This window comes from Diplotaxodon limnothrissa, linkage group LG18 (genome assembly GCF_057381915.1).
Source record: "Diplotaxodon limnothrissa isolate DT_005_m linkage group LG18, D_limnothrissa_male_GT1.1, whole genome shotgun sequence".
NCBI classification, from domain to species: Eukaryota; Metazoa; Chordata; class Actinopteri; order Cichliformes; family Cichlidae; genus Diplotaxodon; species Diplotaxodon limnothrissa.
This window is the reverse complement of record NC_140613.1, coordinates 43,795,164-43,816,828: the sequence shown is the minus strand read 5'-3', so window position 1 is coordinate 43,816,828 and position 21,665 is coordinate 43,795,164. Positions and strand designations below refer to the sequence as shown.

General features: G+C 42.9%; 1 protein-coding gene across 2 annotated transcripts in view; it reads right to left on the bottom strand.

Moving 5' to 3' along the window:
- The window catches only part of agla (amylo-alpha-1, 6-glucosidase, 4-alpha-glucanotransferase a), a 44,443-nt gene extending 27,628 nt beyond the window's left edge, over positions 1–16,815 (bottom strand). For both annotated transcript variants that reach the window (XM_085378485.1, XM_085378484.1), the window contains exons 1-11: positions 16,740–16,815; positions 13,350–13,478; positions 11,069–11,279; positions 7,345–7,514; positions 6,878–7,081; positions 4,940–5,121; positions 3,486–3,597; positions 3,180–3,306; positions 1,923–2,025; positions 832–929; positions 94–233 (exon numbers count right to left, since the gene is read on the bottom strand). In XM_085378485.1, the coding sequence (XP_085234611.1) occupies positions 94–233; positions 832–929; positions 1,923–2,025; positions 3,180–3,306; positions 3,486–3,597; positions 4,940–5,121; positions 6,878–7,081; positions 7,345–7,514; positions 11,069–11,279; positions 13,350–13,437 (1,435 nt within the window). In that variant the 5' untranslated portion in view covers positions 13,438–13,478; positions 16,740–16,815. The remainder of the gene's footprint in view (positions 1–93; positions 234–831; positions 930–1,922; positions 2,026–3,179; positions 3,307–3,485; positions 3,598–4,939; positions 5,122–6,877; positions 7,082–7,344; positions 7,515–11,068; positions 11,280–13,349; positions 13,479–16,739) is intronic.
- Positions 16,816–21,665: the final 4,850 nt, after the last annotated feature.

Here is a 21,665-nt window from a genome sequence, read left to right as displayed (position 1 = left end):
GGTCACAGCAACAACAGTCACTGACAGGTTAAAGCAGCATCATATTCAACATTTAGTCTTTTTTTAACCACTTGTGTGGCTCATCCTGTTTACCTGGCTCAGCAAAGTTCCTGAGTGGATCGTCGCCCATCACCCAACCGTTGTGGGCCAGGAAATGGCACATCTTGTCTGGCTGGTCCAGCAGCTGCATTTCCTGGTCCAGAGTCATGTCCTGATAGGGGAAGGTGAAATACCTGACCGGAAGATGGGAACATGGCATTATGGCTGCCCGGGTGATGTGAACGTAGTGCAGCTGTGGACACTTTGTGTCAAAGCACTTCATGTTAGACAACGGATCATTTGATGGATCCTATTCAGTGAGGATCAATGAGTTTGTCACCAACATCCACGCTTTTCAAAGAAAACATGAATCCAACTGACTGCTACTGGATATAAAGCTTTCTATGTAGTTTGAGCCTCATTTACCTGTCAGCACATTCATCCAAGTGCTTTATTGAAATAAGCCTGAATACTTTTATCTTAATGCTCACATACTTTGATGTATGTGGAACAACTCGGGGTTCAGCATCTTGCCCTGAGTTTGACACACAGGTTGGAGAACCAGGGGTTGAGCCACCCACCTTCTAATTGGTATACAGCTCACTGACTTCTGAGACAGCGCCACCCCTAATACGTACTTATAGTATGGGCCATGATAATATCTTAGCATTATGAAGTGTTCAGCTAACCTGCCTCGTGTCTTTGTTAAAGCTTTAGTAAATGTCCTGAGTTATTAACACACTTCACTGTACTCTGTCTTCCTCTCATTAGTCAGCTCTTTAAACTGGTTACCTGGTGACCATTGGGTTTGTCCTGGTAACAGGGCCCAGCCTGGGACCGTGCTCAGCAAGTCGTTCATAGACGATGTTTCCAATAAGACAGTTGACAGCCTGGAGGGACAAAGAAGGTTGTGACAGAGCAAAAGACAAATCAGACACTTGTTCGAAAACAAAGTACCCGCACACACGTTAAAGATTTTACATGTCACAGAGAAGGTGTTTGCTGAAAATGACCATGTATAGAAACAGTCCACACAGGAGCCCAGCGATGGCGACAGTTCATCTTACAGAGCAGTTATCAAACAGCTAACAGATCAATGGTTAATCTGGAGTTGCAGTCAGGTTTCAGAGCTCATCACTGTACAGGAGGCTGAAGGTTATGAAGACCTTACAGCCTCTGACCGTGGACCTCAGTGCAGTGGTCCATACGTTATTACAGCGCTGTTAGTGTTAGAGGTGCTGTGCTGCAGTGGTTTGACCTGAATCACCTGCAGCTTCCTGCTTTGACATTCAAATGAAAGCGACGTTTCTTGTAAACAGCCACAAACATCAGGATAGCATGAACTTTGCCTCCACGCTGAGCCATGTTCATTCATATTTTTATCAATCTAACATTTTATTTCATTTCACTAACGAAATGTTAGGAAACCCCTGAGCTCGTGCGGTACACCCCACAGCCCCCTTTAGCTCCGCCCCTGTTTGCAGCAGGGTCCTGTGTCCTGCCGTCAGCGTTCAGCATGCTGCCTGTCTGTATCAGTTAAACGTAACTTCTGCAAACAGCGGTGGCTGGAGCAGCTTTACACTTCTGTTGAACAGGTGCTTTGAAGGGCTACTACCAGCTTTTTCATGTGAAGCTTTTAATGGTGATTACTGGTCACAGCTCCGCCTCTTTGCTCTTCACGGCGTGTCCTCAGACTCTGGCTCCAAGTTAAAGTGACAGCATCGTCTCAGGCGTAGCTGTTATCAGTCGTTTTGCTCTAAACCTGGGGCTGCATTGGCCCGATGCTGACTGACAGACGGACGTTAATTCACAGGTTTAACAGCTTTCGATGCTTTTCCCCTCTAGCTAACACGTCAGGTGTGGCCCTGTTGTGGCAGCCTTACCTGCTCCTGATGCTGGTGCACTATGTGATACTGCTCTGCATTCAGGTCAGTCAGTTTCTGATTGAGCCAACCGCAGCACTCCTCGATGTGTTGAGGTGACAAGCTACAGAGGGAAGCAACATTACATCACACTGCTGTGTGCCGCACACACAGATATACACACTTTACATTAACTACACTGGTCCATGTCAGCGTCACAGAGGTAACTCATATCTGAACAATGAAGAAACATAACAATGTAGTTTTTAAATGTTTGTGGGCTTATTTTTTTCAACCACGCTGTGCTGAGTGATGAGCATGGAGGAACAGGGATGTGCTCCCTACAGATGCAAACATCAGTCTTCTTTTCACAACAGAGGTCCTGATTCATTTAATACTAAACTAACGTTCACACTAAGTCAAAGGGACTGTGTGGCGTCACCTGAATGACTTATTTTGGACTGGAAACCAAACAGAACCATCATATTTAAGAACAAATCCTTTCACACACTCTGGACGATCGTCAGCCAATCACAGGGGTCCATGGGTCTGACATGCAGGGTAAGCTGTACCCACACACGGTGTGTCAGATTAGCTTGCTGAATGTGGTTAATGCTAACACGCAAGGACAGGAGGCTGCTGCTTTTATCCCCACACAGGTCCACACCTGTGCAGGATAAGGTTACACATTGGTCTAATCGGGTGGTGATGTCACCTGACTCTGTCCACATTGCATGTTTAAAACTTCCTGTTGCAGCTCTAATGTGATGGCTGCGTAACATCTTCGAGCCAACTGTCAACTGCATACTTACAGTGCTGTGAAAGCAGAGTTCTTACATTTGAGCAATATTTGTCACGTTTTTCTTTAATATTAGACAAAAATAACCCATTTAAATACAAAACGCTGTTTCTGAATGATGAGGCAAAAAGACCTGGTCCGATGTGATTGTTGAGCTCACTTTGTCAGACAGACATTAAAGTTACGTCCTGATTGAACAGGCGTGGCTCGTTAATCAGTTCATTCGTTCGTTCCACACATGGCGGGATGGGTTTGGACAGCTTCATTTCCCCTTAATAAATGTAATCTTAATTTAAAAATACTTTTATAAATGCCAACAGTCTTTTACGACTGTCGGGTGAAAACAGCACATTTACTCAGCTCATCTTTGTCCAGGATTAAAAACGTGTTTGACGATCTGAAAAGAACAAAGAAACTCAATCGCAGCACGTTGACCAGCAGCCCAACATCACACTCGTGCCGTGGACCCCGAGTCTCACCTGTGAGGCACAAACGTCTCCAAAGCAGAGTCCATGTCTGCTGTGTTGCCATAGCGACGGTATTGTGGATCCTGAATGATCCTGAGGCCCGTCTGCCCTCCAGTCTTGCTGTGGTCTGGCTTGGTACCTGATGGCAGGCACACACATGTTAACGACACAGTGAATGTGGTTTAACCCTCTGCTCATCTTTGCACACACCGTAAACACAAGTTCTTTTTTGGGGCTTCAAACTGAAAACATGCTGATGAGTTTTTGAAGCTCACATAACGACTCTTGGCTTTGGGACGTCTGTGTGGATTTACACACCGTTTTGCAGCAGGGTCCTAAACTCCTCCACAGCACTGTCCACTTTGACTTGGTAGAACTCCCACAGTTTGATCTGAGGGAACACGTCCTGCCACATCACACTACGGACGGCCTGAAACACAACAAATCAAACACACGTTACACAAACGCGTCTTTAAAGCGTGTACGATGCTGCTGAGAGAAAGTGCCTTTAACCATCTGATGAACTGACCCAGCTCAGTTCATCTGCATAGACATGAGGTTCATTATTACCTGGTTTATTCTGAGGAATTCTACAAACCCTCTTTTAGGTCAGCACTTCTGTGAGCCACTGAAGTAGTAACACACACACACACACACACACTTCAAACTAGTGTGCTAAATTTAGCGTGACTAAAGCCAGTTTTATCCACTGACACTGACCTGGTCCACAGTGGCTCATTTGTGGGCACAGCCACAGTTAACATAGGAAGAGCATTAGTTTAGTTTAATGAGCCGACTCTTGCCAACACTCACCTACCAACTCTGACACAAAGCCAGACTCCAAACAAAGAAACACCAAACTTGGAGCAAAGATTTATGCACCAAATTACAGCTTGCAAGGTAAACGCGGCTTGGTGCTCGGTTTTGGTTGTCTTAACTGTCGGGTGTAAGAGTAAAAAAATAAGGGGCAATGTGCAAATGTATATAAATAAATGACAAAATGATTATCTTTACTATAAAATAAAATCTAAATATAGAAACTGAGTATTCTCCACAGGCGTTACTCAGCAGTGCAGACCGTCAGGTGCAATAGTTTATGTCTCTGTAAAAACAGGTTATTTTTTTTAATTGACATGTAAAAGTTTAACAAAAATTTTATTGAAATTGTGTCTAGAAATGTCACACAAGATATGTTCTGCTGTTTTACAGCAGGCCAGGAAAACGCCCCTTAGCTTTGATCGAAATCCCTCATAAGTTACTCAGTAAAAAAAAAATAAAAAAAATAGTAAATGGCCTGTATTTATATAGCGCTTTACTAGTCCCTAAGGACCCCAAAGCGCTTTACATATCCAGTCATCCACCCATTCACACACTGGTGATGGCAGCTACATTGTAGCCACAGCCACCCTGGGGCGCACTGACAGAGGCGAGGCTGCCGGACACTGGCGCCACCGGGCCCTCTGACCACCACCAGTAGGCAACAGGTGAAGTGTCTTGCCCGAGGACACAACGACCGAGACTGTCCAAGCCGGGGCTCAAACCGGCAACCTTCCGATTACAAGGCGAACTCCCAACTCTTGAGCCACGATCGCCCTGATACTACTGAGTAACTTAAAGAAACATTTTAAAAAAAGCTAGCTGCCTTTGGTGATGAGGCTGTGGATAAGATTTCAATTCATGCTCTCAGGCAAGGCTGTCATTGGCTCACACCACAGCCTGTGACATTTGTGAAAGTTCAAAGGTGAATGAATGTGCAGGAACCCAGAACTCACATTCAGATGACTCTCCGTGGTAATGTCAGCAGGAAGTCCTTTAGCTTTGTAGCGTCCCTCTGCTACTCTGGTGGTTAAATGCCACAGAGCTCTGTCTAAAACCCAGGCTGGGCGCAGGTGAGGAGAGTTCACCAGGTTGTATCCACATTCTGGATGCTCCCTTATCCACACGCTGTTAGCAGCTGTGCAGGAACACAGACAAGAAACCATTGAGCTGTTTAAATACTTTATTCATCAATGTTTTACTCTTTTTACAGATCTAATAATAGTCTGACAGTGAGTCACACATACTGTATAAATCAGAGTTCAGTCTGTATTTAACCTTCATATCAGGCTCATTTTACTGCTCGACCTTTCCTGAGCGAGGATGAGAGGGATCCACGGGTGGTCACTGCCAGCAGGACAGCACAAACACTTTGATACAACGAGCATGTCAAATGAAAAGTCTCGACCTGAAAAAACACTTTCAGAGTAACTGTTAACCAGTTTTGCTATAAGATGTTTTACCAACAACCTAAACCATACCCAGCTAACTTTTTAGTGGTCTTTAAATCTTGACCTGATTCTAAATAGATTTCAAGTGAAAGCCTTAGACAAGGCTACAGCAAGAGTACGGGAGCGTGAGCAAACCTTAACCCTGACAAAGTGTGGCAAAAATGGCACTTTTAAAGCTTAGTGTATCGAGTTAACTGCCATGTTGGACACTGTGGCGTGAAGATTTCTCCTGTTTTGGCTTCCCTTCATTGGCTCCCTGTTAAATCCAGAATTCAAAATCCTGCTCCTCACATACAAGGTCTTAAATAATCTTCTGTGCAAACTACAGATGACCAAAATGATCACAAGGACTTTGGTGCAGCAACCTCTTTGCAAACAGTTTCATCCAGCAGCAGCCAGCGACTGGCAGAAACCATCTGCCAACCAGTCAGATGCATATTCCTGCCTTGCACCTCGTGGTTATAGTGTGTGCTTGAGGTCAGGGAAGAAACCTGTGAGGCTACACTTCCACAGAGGCCGTACTGAGCCCACTATAAGAAAGCAAATGTTTCCAGTCCTCCCCACAGCACAGTGTTCACCTGCTGTGCTTCAAAGGTAACAAAACCAAACGGCTTCTCTTTACTTCCCTTTATGATTGTGAGTCAACAACAATCTTTCCTGTTCTGTCGAACTTCACAGGATAAGGGTAACGATCTGTCTGAAAGTCCTGCCTTTGGGACAGTTTAATGACACTTTCAATCCTTGGAAATGTGCAGACTCTCGGTGAAAGCATGTGTTGTTGTGAAACCTCTCGTACTATAACATGTGGTGGAACAAAGACATGTGATTGCATAAATGTTCAGGCCAAATAAAAGTGAGTGTGTGCAGCATAACAAACCATGAGCTGTAAACAAAGATCACAATAAAAGAACGTGTTGCATGTACGCTGAGTGCACACATGTCGACTTCTCCATCCTTAGTCCATAATCGAGTCCATGCATTATGAAAAGTGATGCACAGGATGTTCCGTCAGTGATCGGCTCCATGGACTGGCTCAGGAAGCCTTGTGATTCACTTCCCCTGCTATCCTTTAAGGCAAGAAAACAGTTGCATTTTTGCTCTTTGTTAACCAATTAGCACTCTTCAGTAACATGTTCTGCTGTTGGTGTGCCTAGTTAAGTTAGCTGCTGTGGGTAACTTGAAGCGTTTAACTTGGTTAGTGGTTGGTACGAGCCAACCATGAAATTTCTGAAGGATGTCGCGTCGCTGCAGTCAAAACAATATTTGGTACGTCTGATTGCAAAGCACAGGGTAGAGCGCTTAGAGGGGAGATGTCAGAATCTAAAGACAGCAGTGAACAGCAGCCGTCTCACATCAGATGCAGGAGGTGGCCTTTGACCTTCGAAGGGAAGGAAGCGGTGTTGCAGTACACTAATGAACGGCCCTCCTCATGGCTCAACTCACCAGTATGGTTATACACCACATCTGTGATGCACAGCATGTCCCACTCTGTCTTTAGCTTCTCCACCAGCCCCCCCACATCTGTCCAGTCGTAGCTGCGACCCGCTGGGCTGAACTCTGGGTTGACGCTCAGCTGGTCAGCTAAGGAGTAGCAGGACCTGGACTCCCCCAGAGTCTGCACTGGAGTGAAGTGGATCATGTTGTATCCTGGAAGACAAACCCACAGACGTACTATTAATCCTTCTATACGGCATTTTGTTTGATAGTCCTGACATGTGATGAATCCCCTCACACACTGCACTGTCCATGTGATGTAGTACCTGCACACACAGGAGGATTGATTCAGAGAGTTTAGGCCGATGACAGGAACCATGGTCGTCAATAACAACCAGAAGTGACCGAGTTTGCATTTTATGATTGAACACAAAAGAAAGAACCAGAGTCCGTGTGGGCGTGCCGTGCTAACCTACCCGACTCCTTGGCCACTCTAAGTCTATCTGGCCAGTCGTCCAAGTGTCCCAGACATTTGGACAGGTAGGTCTGGATGGTGATGCAGTCTAACGGCAAAGTATGGTCGTCGGCCCCGACACGGAGAACTGGATCCACCACAATATAACCTCCTCCTATACGCTCCGAGTCTCTGATGGAATTTAACAAAGTACAGCAGGTTAAGGAAATATACAAACGTGTCATATCACAATATGATTGATAGACTGACACCATGTATTTACTTTCTCTAGATAACAACAGTGAGACAAGCGCAGGCTTATCTGAGAGCCACGAGTCCGTTTCAGATGATGATGGAGTACCTAACAGTGAGGAAGAGGAGGTGATACTTGTAGCTGCTGATATGCAACCCAAAAGCAAACAAAGCGTTTAAGAGAGTGTTGCTGGAGCACTTCCTACTTAGAGTCCATGACAGGAGGAGCAGAAAGGTGGATGAAATGACTGATGTGGCTACACGATGGGAACGGAGGGCAAGTGGTTAAAACGCCTGAGCCAAGTAGCCACATCGCTGGGAGAAGTTTCACTTTAAAAATATGATTCCGACTGGGTGACATCACTTTAGATATTTTAATACTTAAAGTGTTAAGCAGTTATCTTACAGTTTTTCTTCATTTGCTGGGAAAAACTCAGTGCAGCGTTTAATACTTGACCATAATATTTTATTACGATATCAGAAAATCCCACAGGTACTGTAGTACTGCAGTGCTTTGAATCATACCCATCTAATAGAGTCCAGTTTGTTAATGTAAACGTGGAGGCTGCTTCATATACAAAGGCTAACTGTGGCTTCCACGGGTTGCTGTGGGCTTTCCTTAGTATTAGGTATAGATACGCGATTCCCACTTTTATCTATCCATGAAGCAAAATAACACACATCACTACTACTTCTAGATTCGACTCTTGTAATTCATCGTTAAAAAAGCCTCCAGTTGATTCACGGTGCTGCAGGATAAGTACTGACAGGGACTACAAACAGCACATTTCTCCTGTATTGGCTTCTCTTCATTGAATCTAACTTAAAATCCTTCTCACATACAAGGTCTTAAATAATCAGGCCCCATCTTATCTTAATGACCTTGTAGTACCATATCACCCTATTAGAGCACTTCGCTCTCGCTCTGCAGGCCTACTTGTTGTTCCTAGAGTATTTAAAAGTAGAATGGGAGGCAGAGCCTTCAGTTTTCAGGCCCCTCTTCTGTGGAACCAGCTTCCAATCCTCCCTTAGTTATGCTGCAAGAGGCCTCTCTTGGTGGAACGGAGCTTTGAGTCAGTGAACTGGACCTTTCAAGCACACCTGTTGTTGGTGCCTCTTGGAAGATTTGATATCGACTGCTGAGCGGTACAGAGTTCCACAATTAAAACGATCTGTTAGAATGAATCTGCAGGATGTCTGTGCATTGCACCAGTACACTTTGTGCATGAACCCTGTCGAGTAAACTATACTGGTTAGTACTTGGCACTCCACCCACTGCTCTAAATGTTGTCTGAATATTACTGGATCCTTTCTGGATGGCGTTACACAGAAAAGCTAACTGAGGTTTCGAGATGTCAGAAACCATTTGGTGACATCAAAGTGGCGACATCCATTTTTCATTTACATGCTATAGTAAACATGAGGGCAATCCCAAAAGTAAGGTGTCCTATTGTTTTAGAAATACAAGCAACCGTTTATTTTCCATAGTATGTGCAGCATTTTAAAGCTTAAAGACTCATTTTCCTACATAATCGCCATTTCGGTCGATGCGTTTTTGTAGACGCTGTGACAGTTTTACAAAGCCCACGTCATAGCCGCTCGCCGCAGAATCACCTTCCTGACAAATGTTTCTTTGGGAACAGGTGGTAGTCACTGGGTGCGAAGTCTGGACTGGTGGCTGATGATGTTTAGGGATGGGTACCGGTGTCCGGTGCCATGATGGCACCGGTTCTGACATAAACGGTAGTAACCAGACCGAAAAGCAGCGCACATTTCGGTGCTTTATTTCGGTGCTTTTTTTTCCTGAGCTGTGATACACTTCTAGCCAATCATTTTACGTTTCCGAGAATAGTAGGCGGGCCCAGGTACGTACGTTCTTTTAGAGCAAACTCAGCAGCAACAAGTGCTTTAAGCTGATACTGTGATACTGTCAAAGGAGGTAACACCTCAAATCCGATGAAACACCTGGCGACGCATAGCGTTTTTTTTTAAAGCCCAGAAATGCGCCGTATTTGATAGCTTGCTGCGAGACCTCACACCGAGCACATCTACTGCGGGTGGGTTGCCTGTTATGCAACATCCCCCAAAAACCCGAAGAGGAGAGTCCTGGCCCCGCCCTGCCAGTGTAGCAGAAATGATGAGGATGATGATGCAGCAGCAGCCGTTCTTCTCTGCGTGAGTAGCTTAATGTTGTTCGTGTGCAATTTAAGTTGAGTAGGCTAACCACGTTATTACATTAATGCATGTAAGGTGAACTAGCAAACATCATCATAGCTACATGCGGCTGTCCTCTTGTTTGATGGCAGATACTCCCTTCACTCTGGCCAAAAAGGCTAAAATGACCAAAGAAAAAGTGGAAAACAGTTAAACATGAGAGGTTTTTGGACAAAGTTTGTGTTTTTTCCATTGTTTAAGCACTGCTTCCAGCCAAGAGTGATACCATATATGCCCCATAGCTGCAGAAAAGGCTAACATTGTTATCTTTTCACAAAAAACAGCTGAGCATGAGAGGTTTTTGGACCAATTTTGTGTTCTCTATTCTTTAAGCACCGGTTTGAGCACCGTTTGAGCACCGGCACCGTTTCAAAAGTACCGATTTGGCACCGGTATCGGATAAAACCTAAACGATACCCATCCCTAATGATGTTCCAACCAAAGTTTTGCAGGAGAGCGACAGGTGGACGGGTGACGTGTGGACACGTGGTATAACTGCAAATGAACGGTTCATATGCAGCTCCAGTTAAATAAAGACAATAAATGTAATATTCTTAACATTGTCTCTAAATGTTACAAACCTGAAAGTGCTCAAATTAGTTAAACTCAATTGTATTTATACAGCACCAAATCACAATTACCCCAAGGTGCTTTATATTTTAAGGTCGACCCTACAATAATGCATCCAGAGAAAACCCAACAATCATATGACCCCCTGTGAGCAGCACTTTGGTGACAGTGGGAAGGAAAAACTCCCTTTTAACAGGAAGAAACCTCCAGCAGAACCAGGCTCAGGGAGGGGCGGGGCCATCTGCTGTGATTGGTTGAGGTTGCTGATCTAGTCTGCATGCCAAATATCCTTGGGCCAGATACAAACCCCAAGTGCTCTGGGAGATTGCTTTCAGCTGGAATATTAATTTATAACCTAAAAAATAGTAATAATTAGTTCCTGGTTTGATTTCCACCTAGCCAGACCTATTCAGCATCTTATTCCGGGACTGGCCGGCATCTCTGACTGACACCTTTATCACGCTGTTTCACAAAGTATTCACTTCTTAAACAATTTATAGAGTTCTACAATAATTTTTAATAAACATGGACAAATGAAGAACAGACTGTCTAACATAAAGACATGCTATCACAGGCTTTAGTGATAGCGTGGATGATTCCAACAAAATGATTTAACTGTTGGAATATTTTCCACTGCCATTTCCTGAATTCAGCTTTGACATTGAAACCCCGGATTTATAAAATGTGGGCGACTGTCAGGAGGGTCTTACACATATCCAAAGTAGTACTGATAGGACCCAGCCAACTTGAGGTCCAGAGAGCAGAACTTATCAGAGTCTTCTTCCTTTCCTGTTGGGTAGGTCCATGGCAAAACACGGAAGTTGTTTCGGTCAAACAGCTGTCCTTCAAGTGGATAGTTGGTGTGCACCATAACCTTCTTTCCCTGAAGGCTTGGACCGAGACGGAACTGCAGCTCAAACCCTGGGCAGACAGAAAAGTACGACACAAACTGAACAAACTGTGTTGGGAATTTGAATTGTAAGGAAAATTCCACTTTGTCTTCACCCTGTTAAAATGTCACAACTGTTTGTGTCTCAACAAGTCTGAAAAGATTCCCCTCTTGCAGTAATCATTACTGCTACCCACTCACAAGACAATCCCACATCCCTGACACACACACGCACACAGTCATTAGCAGAAAACTGTAGGTCTTGTTGGTCCTCCAGAGTTAGGACAGAGTTTAATTGTCTGTCTATAAATAGTCCCATATGACAGGCAGCCAACAAAATCCTTATCAGATGCAGAGCCCTCTAAATGCCAAGTGGCACATCTCTTCAACCCTTTCAGCCAAGCCGACACGCACACAAACATTTCACGCATGCACAAACGTGCATACACGGTGCATCCCAACAGAAAGGCCACACTGTTTTCTGCACAGCACTCAGCCAGCAGCTGTGCTGACTGCAGAGATGCTCAGAGCAAACTACAGAGATCATTTTAGCAAAGTTACACAATGATTTAAATCATTCTGCTGACCACCAATTGACACATTATTGCTGATGTGAATTACAAGTTTACCTGACCTGTGTTTCCCCTCAGACAGCAGTTTCAATGCTCTGACCCCGGGAATACATTTGACTGATTCTCTAGTTTCACACTTCAGAGAACAGAGTCACCAATAACCAGAGTTTGTTCCTGGTGTTTGTGTTGTCAAATGAGGAAAATCAATTTTAACAGTGGACAGGCTGACTGTAGGGCTACAATACCTCCTCAGTTACCTAGCTTGTTTCCCGACTGCGCGGGATGATTTGCTAGGGAACAGCTTATGGTGGCTTATCTACCATTGCCCTCACCTAGCTAGCTGCAGGATTTTTGAGGGCGAGAAGCCAGGTCTCCAATTCACTGAGCTTGGCCTCCAAAGCTGGAAACGCATCTTTAACACTAAATGAGGCTGAGGAATAACTACACATTTGATACACCGAGTCAGAAAGTGATGAAGGGTCACATGACAAAGCCACACCCAACTGATTTCAGCTAAGAATTAAGCTAAAAGCTATGCTGCACTAACAAATCCAAAAGACAACATGAGAAATAAGATGAATATAATTTTCAGGAAGTGTATTTCTGAGAAAGCATGTGAAGGCTGCACTATGAAATAAGACGTAGGAATGAGTGGACACGGGAACAAAATGAAATGGCTTTGGTTTATATTTTCTACATGACTTTGTATACATTCAGAAAAGCCCTTCCTAACTTGTGATTTTTATTTTTTTTTTAAATGAAACTGAGTGTTGAAGCTGAACCTTGGTACCTTCCACATAAAACAATGGTTCCCTCAATTGCTTTCCTCAGAGTGAGGACTATAGCTCATCAGTATAACACTGGTTCCTTATGCAAACAGAAAAAGATTGGATCAGTGCATCCCTACACTTAATATATAACCACCTGCAACTGCATCTGCTTACAGTAATGCAATCACCACCATTCTTCCAATGCAGACGTCTGTGCCATTTTCTCACCGTCATAACTCTGACAGGCCACACATGACTGTTTCAGTCTTATCCCCTTATTATGTTTCATTTAAACTGTTTAACCTACATTTATTTGAGCCATGTCCAACATGAACAAATATAAATGCAACTAACAAACAAACAAAACACAGATTTTTGCATTTGTAGGGATTGTTGCAGAATTTTTAAAGGTTTATGCTTCGTCTTGCATTGAAACCAAGGAACAGTGTCTACACTGTGTGTGTGGATAGGTCTTCAGCAGTGATTTACCGACTATTTGGCTTAATATTAATACAAATATATATGTGGATTGAACATTTCCGACCTTTTAAACCGAAACAACAGCAAGACACACACATTCAAATTTTCAATGTATAAGATTAGTAGCATATAAAAACATTATCAACCAACTTAGCAGCTTAGTAGATGGAGCCACTGCAGCATAATCCCACTGCATAATATTAAACATTAAATGCAGGATTTTATAAAGTAACTGCTATTGAACAGTGCAGTACATTCAGTAATACAGTCAGGTTCTTACCTTGCTCGAGTCTGAACAGAGTTCTCTCTAAATTCTGCTTGTCGTTGAGCATGAGGACTCTAATCTGCTTCAGGTGTTGAGGCAACATACTGGGAGAATCGGTTCAGATTTAGACTGATCCCTGCCCTCCTGTCAGGACAAAAACAGGCAGGTTACTACGTGACCTACCGTGAAACACACTTTCTAACTAAACACAGTGAGAGCCATCTGTCCAATCAGCACCAGCGGGAATCTTAATATTGGAAGTGTATGTGCCATATCAGCATCGCAGTCCAACTGGCCTCAGGTAGCACCAAGTGTAATGGAAAAACCCAAGTTCAAAACTTTGGTTTAATAACTACAAAGTTCTTAAACACTGTATTGACAGAGAGGTGCAGGGTCTTAAAGGCTTGTCTTTGTGCCTGCCGTCCTTAAACTGGCTGATGTTGATGATTAAAAAAAAAAAAATCAGTTTGTTTTTTCCTCCAGGAAAGATGATTTTATAAAAAGTGTCAACTCAATAAATAAACACTTTTTCCAGCTATTCATTGGAAATGCGTCACAGATATACAGCACTCACTGGTATCTTTAAATGGCATCTCGTTTTCCAGTATGCCACTATCAGACTGAAGGGTGAGTTTCTTCATCCCTACTGTGAACCTCTAAAGGTTAAATACAATCAGTGCTTTCAGAGTGTAGTTCCTCACTGCCACTGTGGTCATATTCACATTCAATTTTGTTATTTACCAATAAATTTCAACAGGTATCAAAATCTTTTCCAACAAACAGCAGATAATGTTTCAGTAACTGAAAAGCATGACTGCTAACATATACTACTTTACATTTACTGTGAGTTTGGTTTCAGCACTTTCTAATCTTTGTTACACGCCATGTTACAAAAGCAGGATCACAGGGATTCCCAGATGGCAAACAGAGAGAAAACCAAGATATCAGCAACAAGTCCTTCAAGTCCCGGGAACGGTGAAGCCTGGGTTCCATGGATCCCACATGTTTAGGGCTGGGTATCGTCACTGATTCCTAGAATCGATTCGAATCGAGGAAATTTTGCCTCAGAAAGTCAGAAATAATATAATTCAGATCAGTACATTTACATATTTTTGTATCTATAAAAAGGAAGCTGACACTTTCCAGACTTTATCAAAGGTGTGAGCATCACAGCAGAGGCCTTTGTGTCAAAGTCGCTGAAGATAAAACACAGAAACACATGATTTTCCTGGCCTGGGATTTTATAAAAATATTCTGCAGTACATCAAAAATGAAAGAAAACCATTAATCAGCATATGAACATCACCTCCGAAGTTACAGCGGTTTTATTAGAGACACGGCTAAGCGTTTTGCATTTTGTATAATTTTAAAAAGTTTACATTTGTTCAGAAGCCTGTTGAACAGCAGAAATTAGGTTTTCTGTTCAGAAGTAAGTAAAAACAACATCGGCCGACAGCCTGTAAACAACGGTAGACTTGTGCGTAACAAGCAAGCGAATAATGCAGGAGAGAGAGAGAGCGCAACAGCAAAAGTCAGAGTGAATTCATGACGATGTTTATGTGAAGCGTAGTTTGGATCTTCTTTTGCTGCTGGTTCAGTCAATATTGTTTGGAGAGAGATCAGACTAACAGCTTTAGAATCGGCGCAAAAAGGGCGTAAATGCCGACGCATCAGAATCAGCGAGCTGTCGGCTTTCACCCCCGACCGTGTCCGTGCCGTCGGTGAGAAAGGCAACATCTCACCGATTCTGCTCCGCGCTGTGTGTTTACGTCTTTGTGCAGAAGCCGTGTTCCTGCTCTCATTCACTGTCTTAGCTGTTTGGTGGTTGTTGAAATTTTGTGACGTTTCACCTGAGATTTTGGAATTTTGGGCAAAATACATTTATATTAAAAAAAAATCGATTCAGGATTTTAATGAATCGATAGCACGTTATCCAAGCCAGAATCGATTTTAATCGATGAATCGATTATTAAAACCCACCCCTGCACATGTTTTTAAGAGTTGCTTGATCAGGAACAGATTTGGGGAGTTAGGAAGCAAAGTAAACAACTCCCTCCTGTCTCCTGCACATACACAAATCCACTGTTCTGTCTGTACTACTACACACTCAGTAATTAGTCTTGCAGTTAGTGGATGGCACTGCAATAATCATGGTGATTCGGGTTTCCCTGGCAACTGGCATGATGACAACAAAGGGTGATGTGGTTAAAAGGGAAAAACAAACACTTCAGGTAGTGAGTTTATTAAGACATGCTTTAAGCAATCCATTCTTACACAAAGTGAGGAAGTTCAGGCCTCATTTCACATAACATACAGAAAGTAACTACAGTTAGTTTAAAGTGACAACGACTCATGAATTTGGACATCAACTATCCTCTGTGAACTGTGAACCTTGTTTTTTTACACCATAAAAAATATATTTTTAAAAGAATATTTCACAGCACGTCCTACCAATCAGATCTACAGGATAACATACATGTTTAACTGAGTGCAAAATGAAGCCCATTAAACACCCGACAGAGACACTACAGTACGCGGATATAGTGAGTCTTAATATTCCTGCTAGGTTTGAATTCAGGGATTACTGCGATGTAACTGCAAACCTCGCTCTGCACTGACAGGAGCAGGTTAACGCGTCTGAAGTCACTGAACCCCACTGACCTCTCTTCCGAGTCTGCGCAGTGCTTCGAGGTGGCCAGGATAAGGTCAGGAATTCTGCCGTTAATGTCACAGCATCTATTTTTAAAAGCGTCCAGCTCATTCGGTACATTGGGTCCACGCCATTACAAACTCAGAGACATGGACATTTACATCAAGTTAATAAGCATTTGCAACGGAAAAACACGAGTCTGCACAGCTAACGTCCTTCATGTGGCTGCGCTCAGTTTAAAGGCGAGCTCGTTTCTTGTTGCCTCGCTTTGCTGCACAGCACCAGTGTTTAACTATTTCACAGTTCGGCACAGAGTGTCTGAAGAAACACGGTCAACAAAACAGCGGAATCATTGTGTTTCACACGGTGTGACAGCCTGCACACACACACCGTCAGCCAGTAGCACAGCGCGCTGTAGTGGGCGCTGCTGTCAAGCGACAATTTCACTGCGGAAAATAACACAGTAGAGCGATTTGGCCCCAATACTTCAATAATAATCCGCATTTACAAGCTAACGAGGTCAGCGGGGACAGAAGAATGAAAATGCTGTTTACCAGCAAACAGCTGACACTCCGTTTAACCACAGCAGGCTCCAAAAGTGAACAGACAACTGCAACGTGAAAAGGGTCACGTTACAAATAACATCACAGCCGTTAGTTAAGCAAACGCCGCTGAGCTAACGTAGCTAGCAACTTGTCTTCCAAGCTAGCATCGTCATCGTCTAACAACACGAGCAAAGGCAAAACGCCGTTCACCTGTCCGTTGTGTGTCCGGGGTCCGTCACAGCAACAGAACAGTTTGTGGTATTTTCCCGGATAGACAGCAGCTGTAGGGAAGGGGCGTGGCTACAGACCGTACAGTTTAGTGCTTTCACCGTAATGATGCGAAAAAACGAGCAATAAACGTGTAAAGCGAATTTTCCGTTTTGAAAGCCCTATTTAACAAAAACAGCACACAAAGATTTGAGCTAAAGTAGAAGTCTGGGTTTGTCTTTATATGTAGCACTGTGCAAAAGCTTTATGTTTTGTTTCCCACAGCCAGCGTCCGCAGCACAACACCGCCTAAACTTGTTAGTTTGAAGTGTTGTGGTGAAGTTTACAGTGTTGGGCTGGTACAAGGCAGGCTGCGGTGTTAATGGCCAGTATTAGGTATTATAATACAAGACTGGTATTTATGCTGATCTGTCTGTTTTTATCCTGTTGGATTTACCTAATCCACAAAGAGCAGTAAACACAGCGGGTTAGTCTGTATGCAAAGAAGAAAAATATAGAGGAGTTCACATTATACATATTTATATGTTTTATTTTTATTTATTTGCTGCACACCAGCTGTTAGGTTTTCCCCACCCACTAATTCCCAGGTTAACCCCTGGGCACAATGTATCTGCTCCTGTTAACACTGGTGTCTGAGACTGCTGCTGACACTTTTAAGAGATGCTGATAATAAAAGCTTTATTTTGTGGCATGTCTACTTTATTGGGCAGAAGCAGTAGTAGACAGAAGACACAGCAGAGACCTGTGGGACATGACCTGCAGGAAAGAGCCGATACTGGACTCGATCCATGGCCACTGCAAAAACAATATGTGGTACATGTTCTACCAGCTGTTGGTATTGTTATTTGGAACATTTGCAATGAAAAGAGTGAAAGAGTTTATGCTTCTTTAACTTAGGAGCATGTATGTCCCTCTGTCTTCTTTCATCTCTTGTCTCACCTTCACTTCTCACTGGGTTTGCCAGTAGTTAACATTTATTTTGTCATATCTACCCTTCGGATCAGGTACTAGTCTTGTCAAGGATAAATAGATGTAAGTGATTGAATTGAGTTCAGTGTATGATAATGTAATAACAGATCTTTAGGTTTATCTGCTTTTGTAAGCACTGTGTAGCCATTTCATGCTCAGTTTATGCATCTAATGAGATTTACACAGTGCCAGTGTTGTCCATTATAGTCCCTTTATCCAACTGTCTTGGGCCTTTTCGGTCACCTACTATATTAAAGATATATTAGTCTTTAATGGAGACTTAATGGAGCAGCTTTGTCCACTTACTACAGATCCACAGGTTGTGCTGGGGGCATTGCAACTGTTCATGAGAATCACCTCCGTCCTGTCTTTTTTCTGCTTCAATTTCTAACAAACATTTACAGTGGTGTGAAAAAGTGTTTGCCCCCTTCCTGATTTCATATTTCGTTTGTATGTTTGTCACACTTCAATGTTTCAGATCATCAAAAATTTGAATATTAGACAAAGATAACAGAAGTCAACACAAAATGCAGCTTCTAAATGAAGGTTTTTATTATTAAGGGGGGAAAAAATCCAAACTTACATGACCCTGTGTGAAAAAGTGAAACCAGTTCATCAGAAATTCTGCTCCCAAATGAACAAAATGAACATAAGAAATACACAGTACATATAGTTATAATTATAGAAGTTATAGTATATTATACTGTATATAAATGTACCTGTCCACTTGTTAGTTACATACTCACGTGGAGGCAGGGACCTCGCAGAGGAAGCATTACTCCCAACCTATCATAAGATTGTGTTGTACATTGTTATATATAGTTTTTTTTTTATTAATAAAAACATCAAGAAGTCACAAACAACAGTAGAACACACCATGGTACATGATTAAACAAGGAAGGCTTATTCATCAAAATTATTTATTATTAAAATAGACACAACATCATTTTTTCACCCCAAAAAACACATGTTCAAAACACCAGCCAGATACCAGACAAGCTGTCACATGATATCAAACAGAAGCTGTCAACTCAGCTCTGTGGGCAATCATAATGAAGCAGTTCATTAGAAGTTGTAGATTCAAGCTGCTCTTCATACCTTTGGCCACCAGAAGTCACCAAAGAGGCTTGCGTTGAAAAGCTTGGCGTAATGAACCACTTTTCTCTACAAACGTCAGTGTTTCAGCCTCATTTGGCCATCACTGCGGTAAACTAAAAACCTTTATTGCACTGTAGCAAATATACTAAAGAAAAAAACCAAAAACAGGAAACAGTAACAGAAATCTGGAAACTAGCAACTATGGATATAACACACACACAGAACAATAAGGAGAACCAAGACCAAGAATAACAACAAATCAAAGACTATAACTTCAACTAGAATCATACTGGGTCACAGACCCAGTAGACCCAGTAGTCGTAGTCGCTCAGCAGGATCGTTGATATGATGGAAGCACACAGGTGGTATCAGATCAGACGCTATCTGTAATTGGATGCATCGAATTTTCCGTTATAACTTATGACATGTTTATTTATAAGGTTAGCCATTATGCTAGGAACATTAAAAGCTTCCTTCACAAACAGTCTTGGGTTTTTTTCCTCATCAGCATCATGTGTCTAGATTGCTGTTCGTGGTTTCAGTGTTGTTTCTTGCAGTTTTGATGAACATTTGAAAATTAATATTAACACAGATATTTTGTGCATTCTTTTCTAGGAGGGTTGTAGTGACCTGTGTATTAAAAAAGGAAAAATTCTATACATTCAGGACTTATATGTGGTCTAAATGAAACTTTGTTTGAGGGATGTGACAAATATGAAAGATTTGTTTAACTGAGATGGAAATACCACAACATACAATAATACAATTATAATAACAATAGCAGCATGTATTTTTAACCAGCATATTATAGCATAATGCTAAAGTATTTTACTTATTTTACTGTAGTTTTTTCATTTTGCTCTCTCTCTATCTGTTTGAGTGTTGGTGTTGTGTTTCAGGGACAGGTGCTCCTCTGGTTTCCCACCCTTGAATTCAGCATAACTACAAACACATCTGTTGGTAATGACCTGATTCCTACTGTCTTCATACCTGCCTCTTGCTTTATTTTGCTCTGCTCTTATCTTACTTTCTTTTCTCACCTGTGCAGAAAACCTCAGAAGCAGAATCTGACTGAGCTGTAGGAGAGAGATTCCCGAGAGGAGATCATACTGTGCATGTGTCTGTGGGAGCCCGGGCCTTGCTAACTCAAACTTCCTAAATGCACCTTTAACTATTGCACATAAACGTGATGAACTTTTCTTCCACACTAAGCCCATACTGGTTATGACAGAACAATTAGGTCAGAAAATGACCTCTGCAGAGTGCTCGCTGTGTAAGTCTGTGAAGGTTCTCAGTCATCCAGGTCATCGTAGTCAAAGGTGAAACGTCTTCAAGTAACTTAAAGAAGTCCAGACGCTTTTCTTTGCAAGGTCCTTTGGCTCGCTCTGTAAGAACACCAGCTAAAATTCAGGGAATTTAAAATAGAAAGTAGCTCGTCCACAGAAGGACTGGTAGCTCCCCTTACGATGAGGGTTCAGATCGCGCGAACAGGTGTGAAATGTGTGTTTAGTTAGTTTGTTTGTTTGCTTGTTTTAATCAATTTTAAATCATGCTTTTTATTTGTTTTTGTTTCTAATGTCTCTGTAAATGTCATGGTCCGGGTGTGTGCCAGTGTGTCTCCCTCCGAGCCGGCGTCTCCACCCCTGGGAGGGGCCTCAGTGTTTTTGCTGATCGCGTACATCTGTGGGTAATTAGCCGGGGACTCATAAGGCCAGCGTTCTCAATCTCTCTTCGCCAGATTCTCTGCTAAACATCAGTCAGTGCAGGCCACCACCATAAATTCTCTACGTGTTTTTTTGAATCACCTTGCCTCACTGTATGTTTGTTTTTTGTGCGCCTCCTTTTTTCAGCTACACCTAACTGTCAACCCCTGGCGAAGAGCTTCTACTTGGATGCTGGACCTTCTGGCAGTCCCTCAGGCTATTACCAAAATTACCTACCTGCCTCTCTGCCTCCACGCCAGGAGTTTTTGGATTTACACACCCGGACTACTCACCCCTCTATGTCATCTCCGTCCTCCGTTGGCAAGTACGCAGTACGAAGGAGGATTCTGAGCCAAACAACATATTCATATGCCTCCTTATCTATGTTTGAACATCTGCATTCTGTTACAGTGACCCCGACCTTTTTCCTGGACCCTTTGTGACTTGCCTTCCAGTCCAATCCCCGGAATAGCTGTCTTCTTTGACCCGGACCAGATCGTTATTTAGTTTAACGTCTACGTTCACCTTTTTGTTTATGAATATTTTGTGTAAACATTAAACATTATTCTTAAAATATATTTACGAGCTGTTCGGCGTCTTGCGTTTGAGTCCTGTCACTCGTCTGAAACGGTCTCGGCCGTAACAGTAAAGCACTTTGAATCACCTTGTTGTTGAATTGTGCTATACAAATAAATTTGCCTTGCCTTGCCTTGCCTTGCCTAAAATATGCGCCGTCACAGCTGTAGACAATAGGATGTAATTGGAGGTATGTTAATATCGTCAGCTGCAGTCAGTACCCAGCCTCAGCTTTTGTTTGCGACCACCTGAACATCTAGGGAGAGCTCGTCCCACTCCAGAAGTACTCAGTGGTGAGTTGGATGAAGGTGGAGGATTCTCAGTGTTTTTGGTGTTTAGACAACAGAATCAAACCTATGCTCCATATAGTGCAAAGACTGCCTTCCTGGTGGTGTTGTTGCGTGGACATGCTTTGAGGTGGGTAGCTTCACTACCAGGTCCTTTCTCTGTCCACGTGCTCACCTGACTTCGATCCCGAGTAAAATTCCCGGATGGCAGCCTGGCTGCTAAATTAAACATCCCATTGGAGGATTTACGTGGACCCTTACAGGTTTCAGCACCT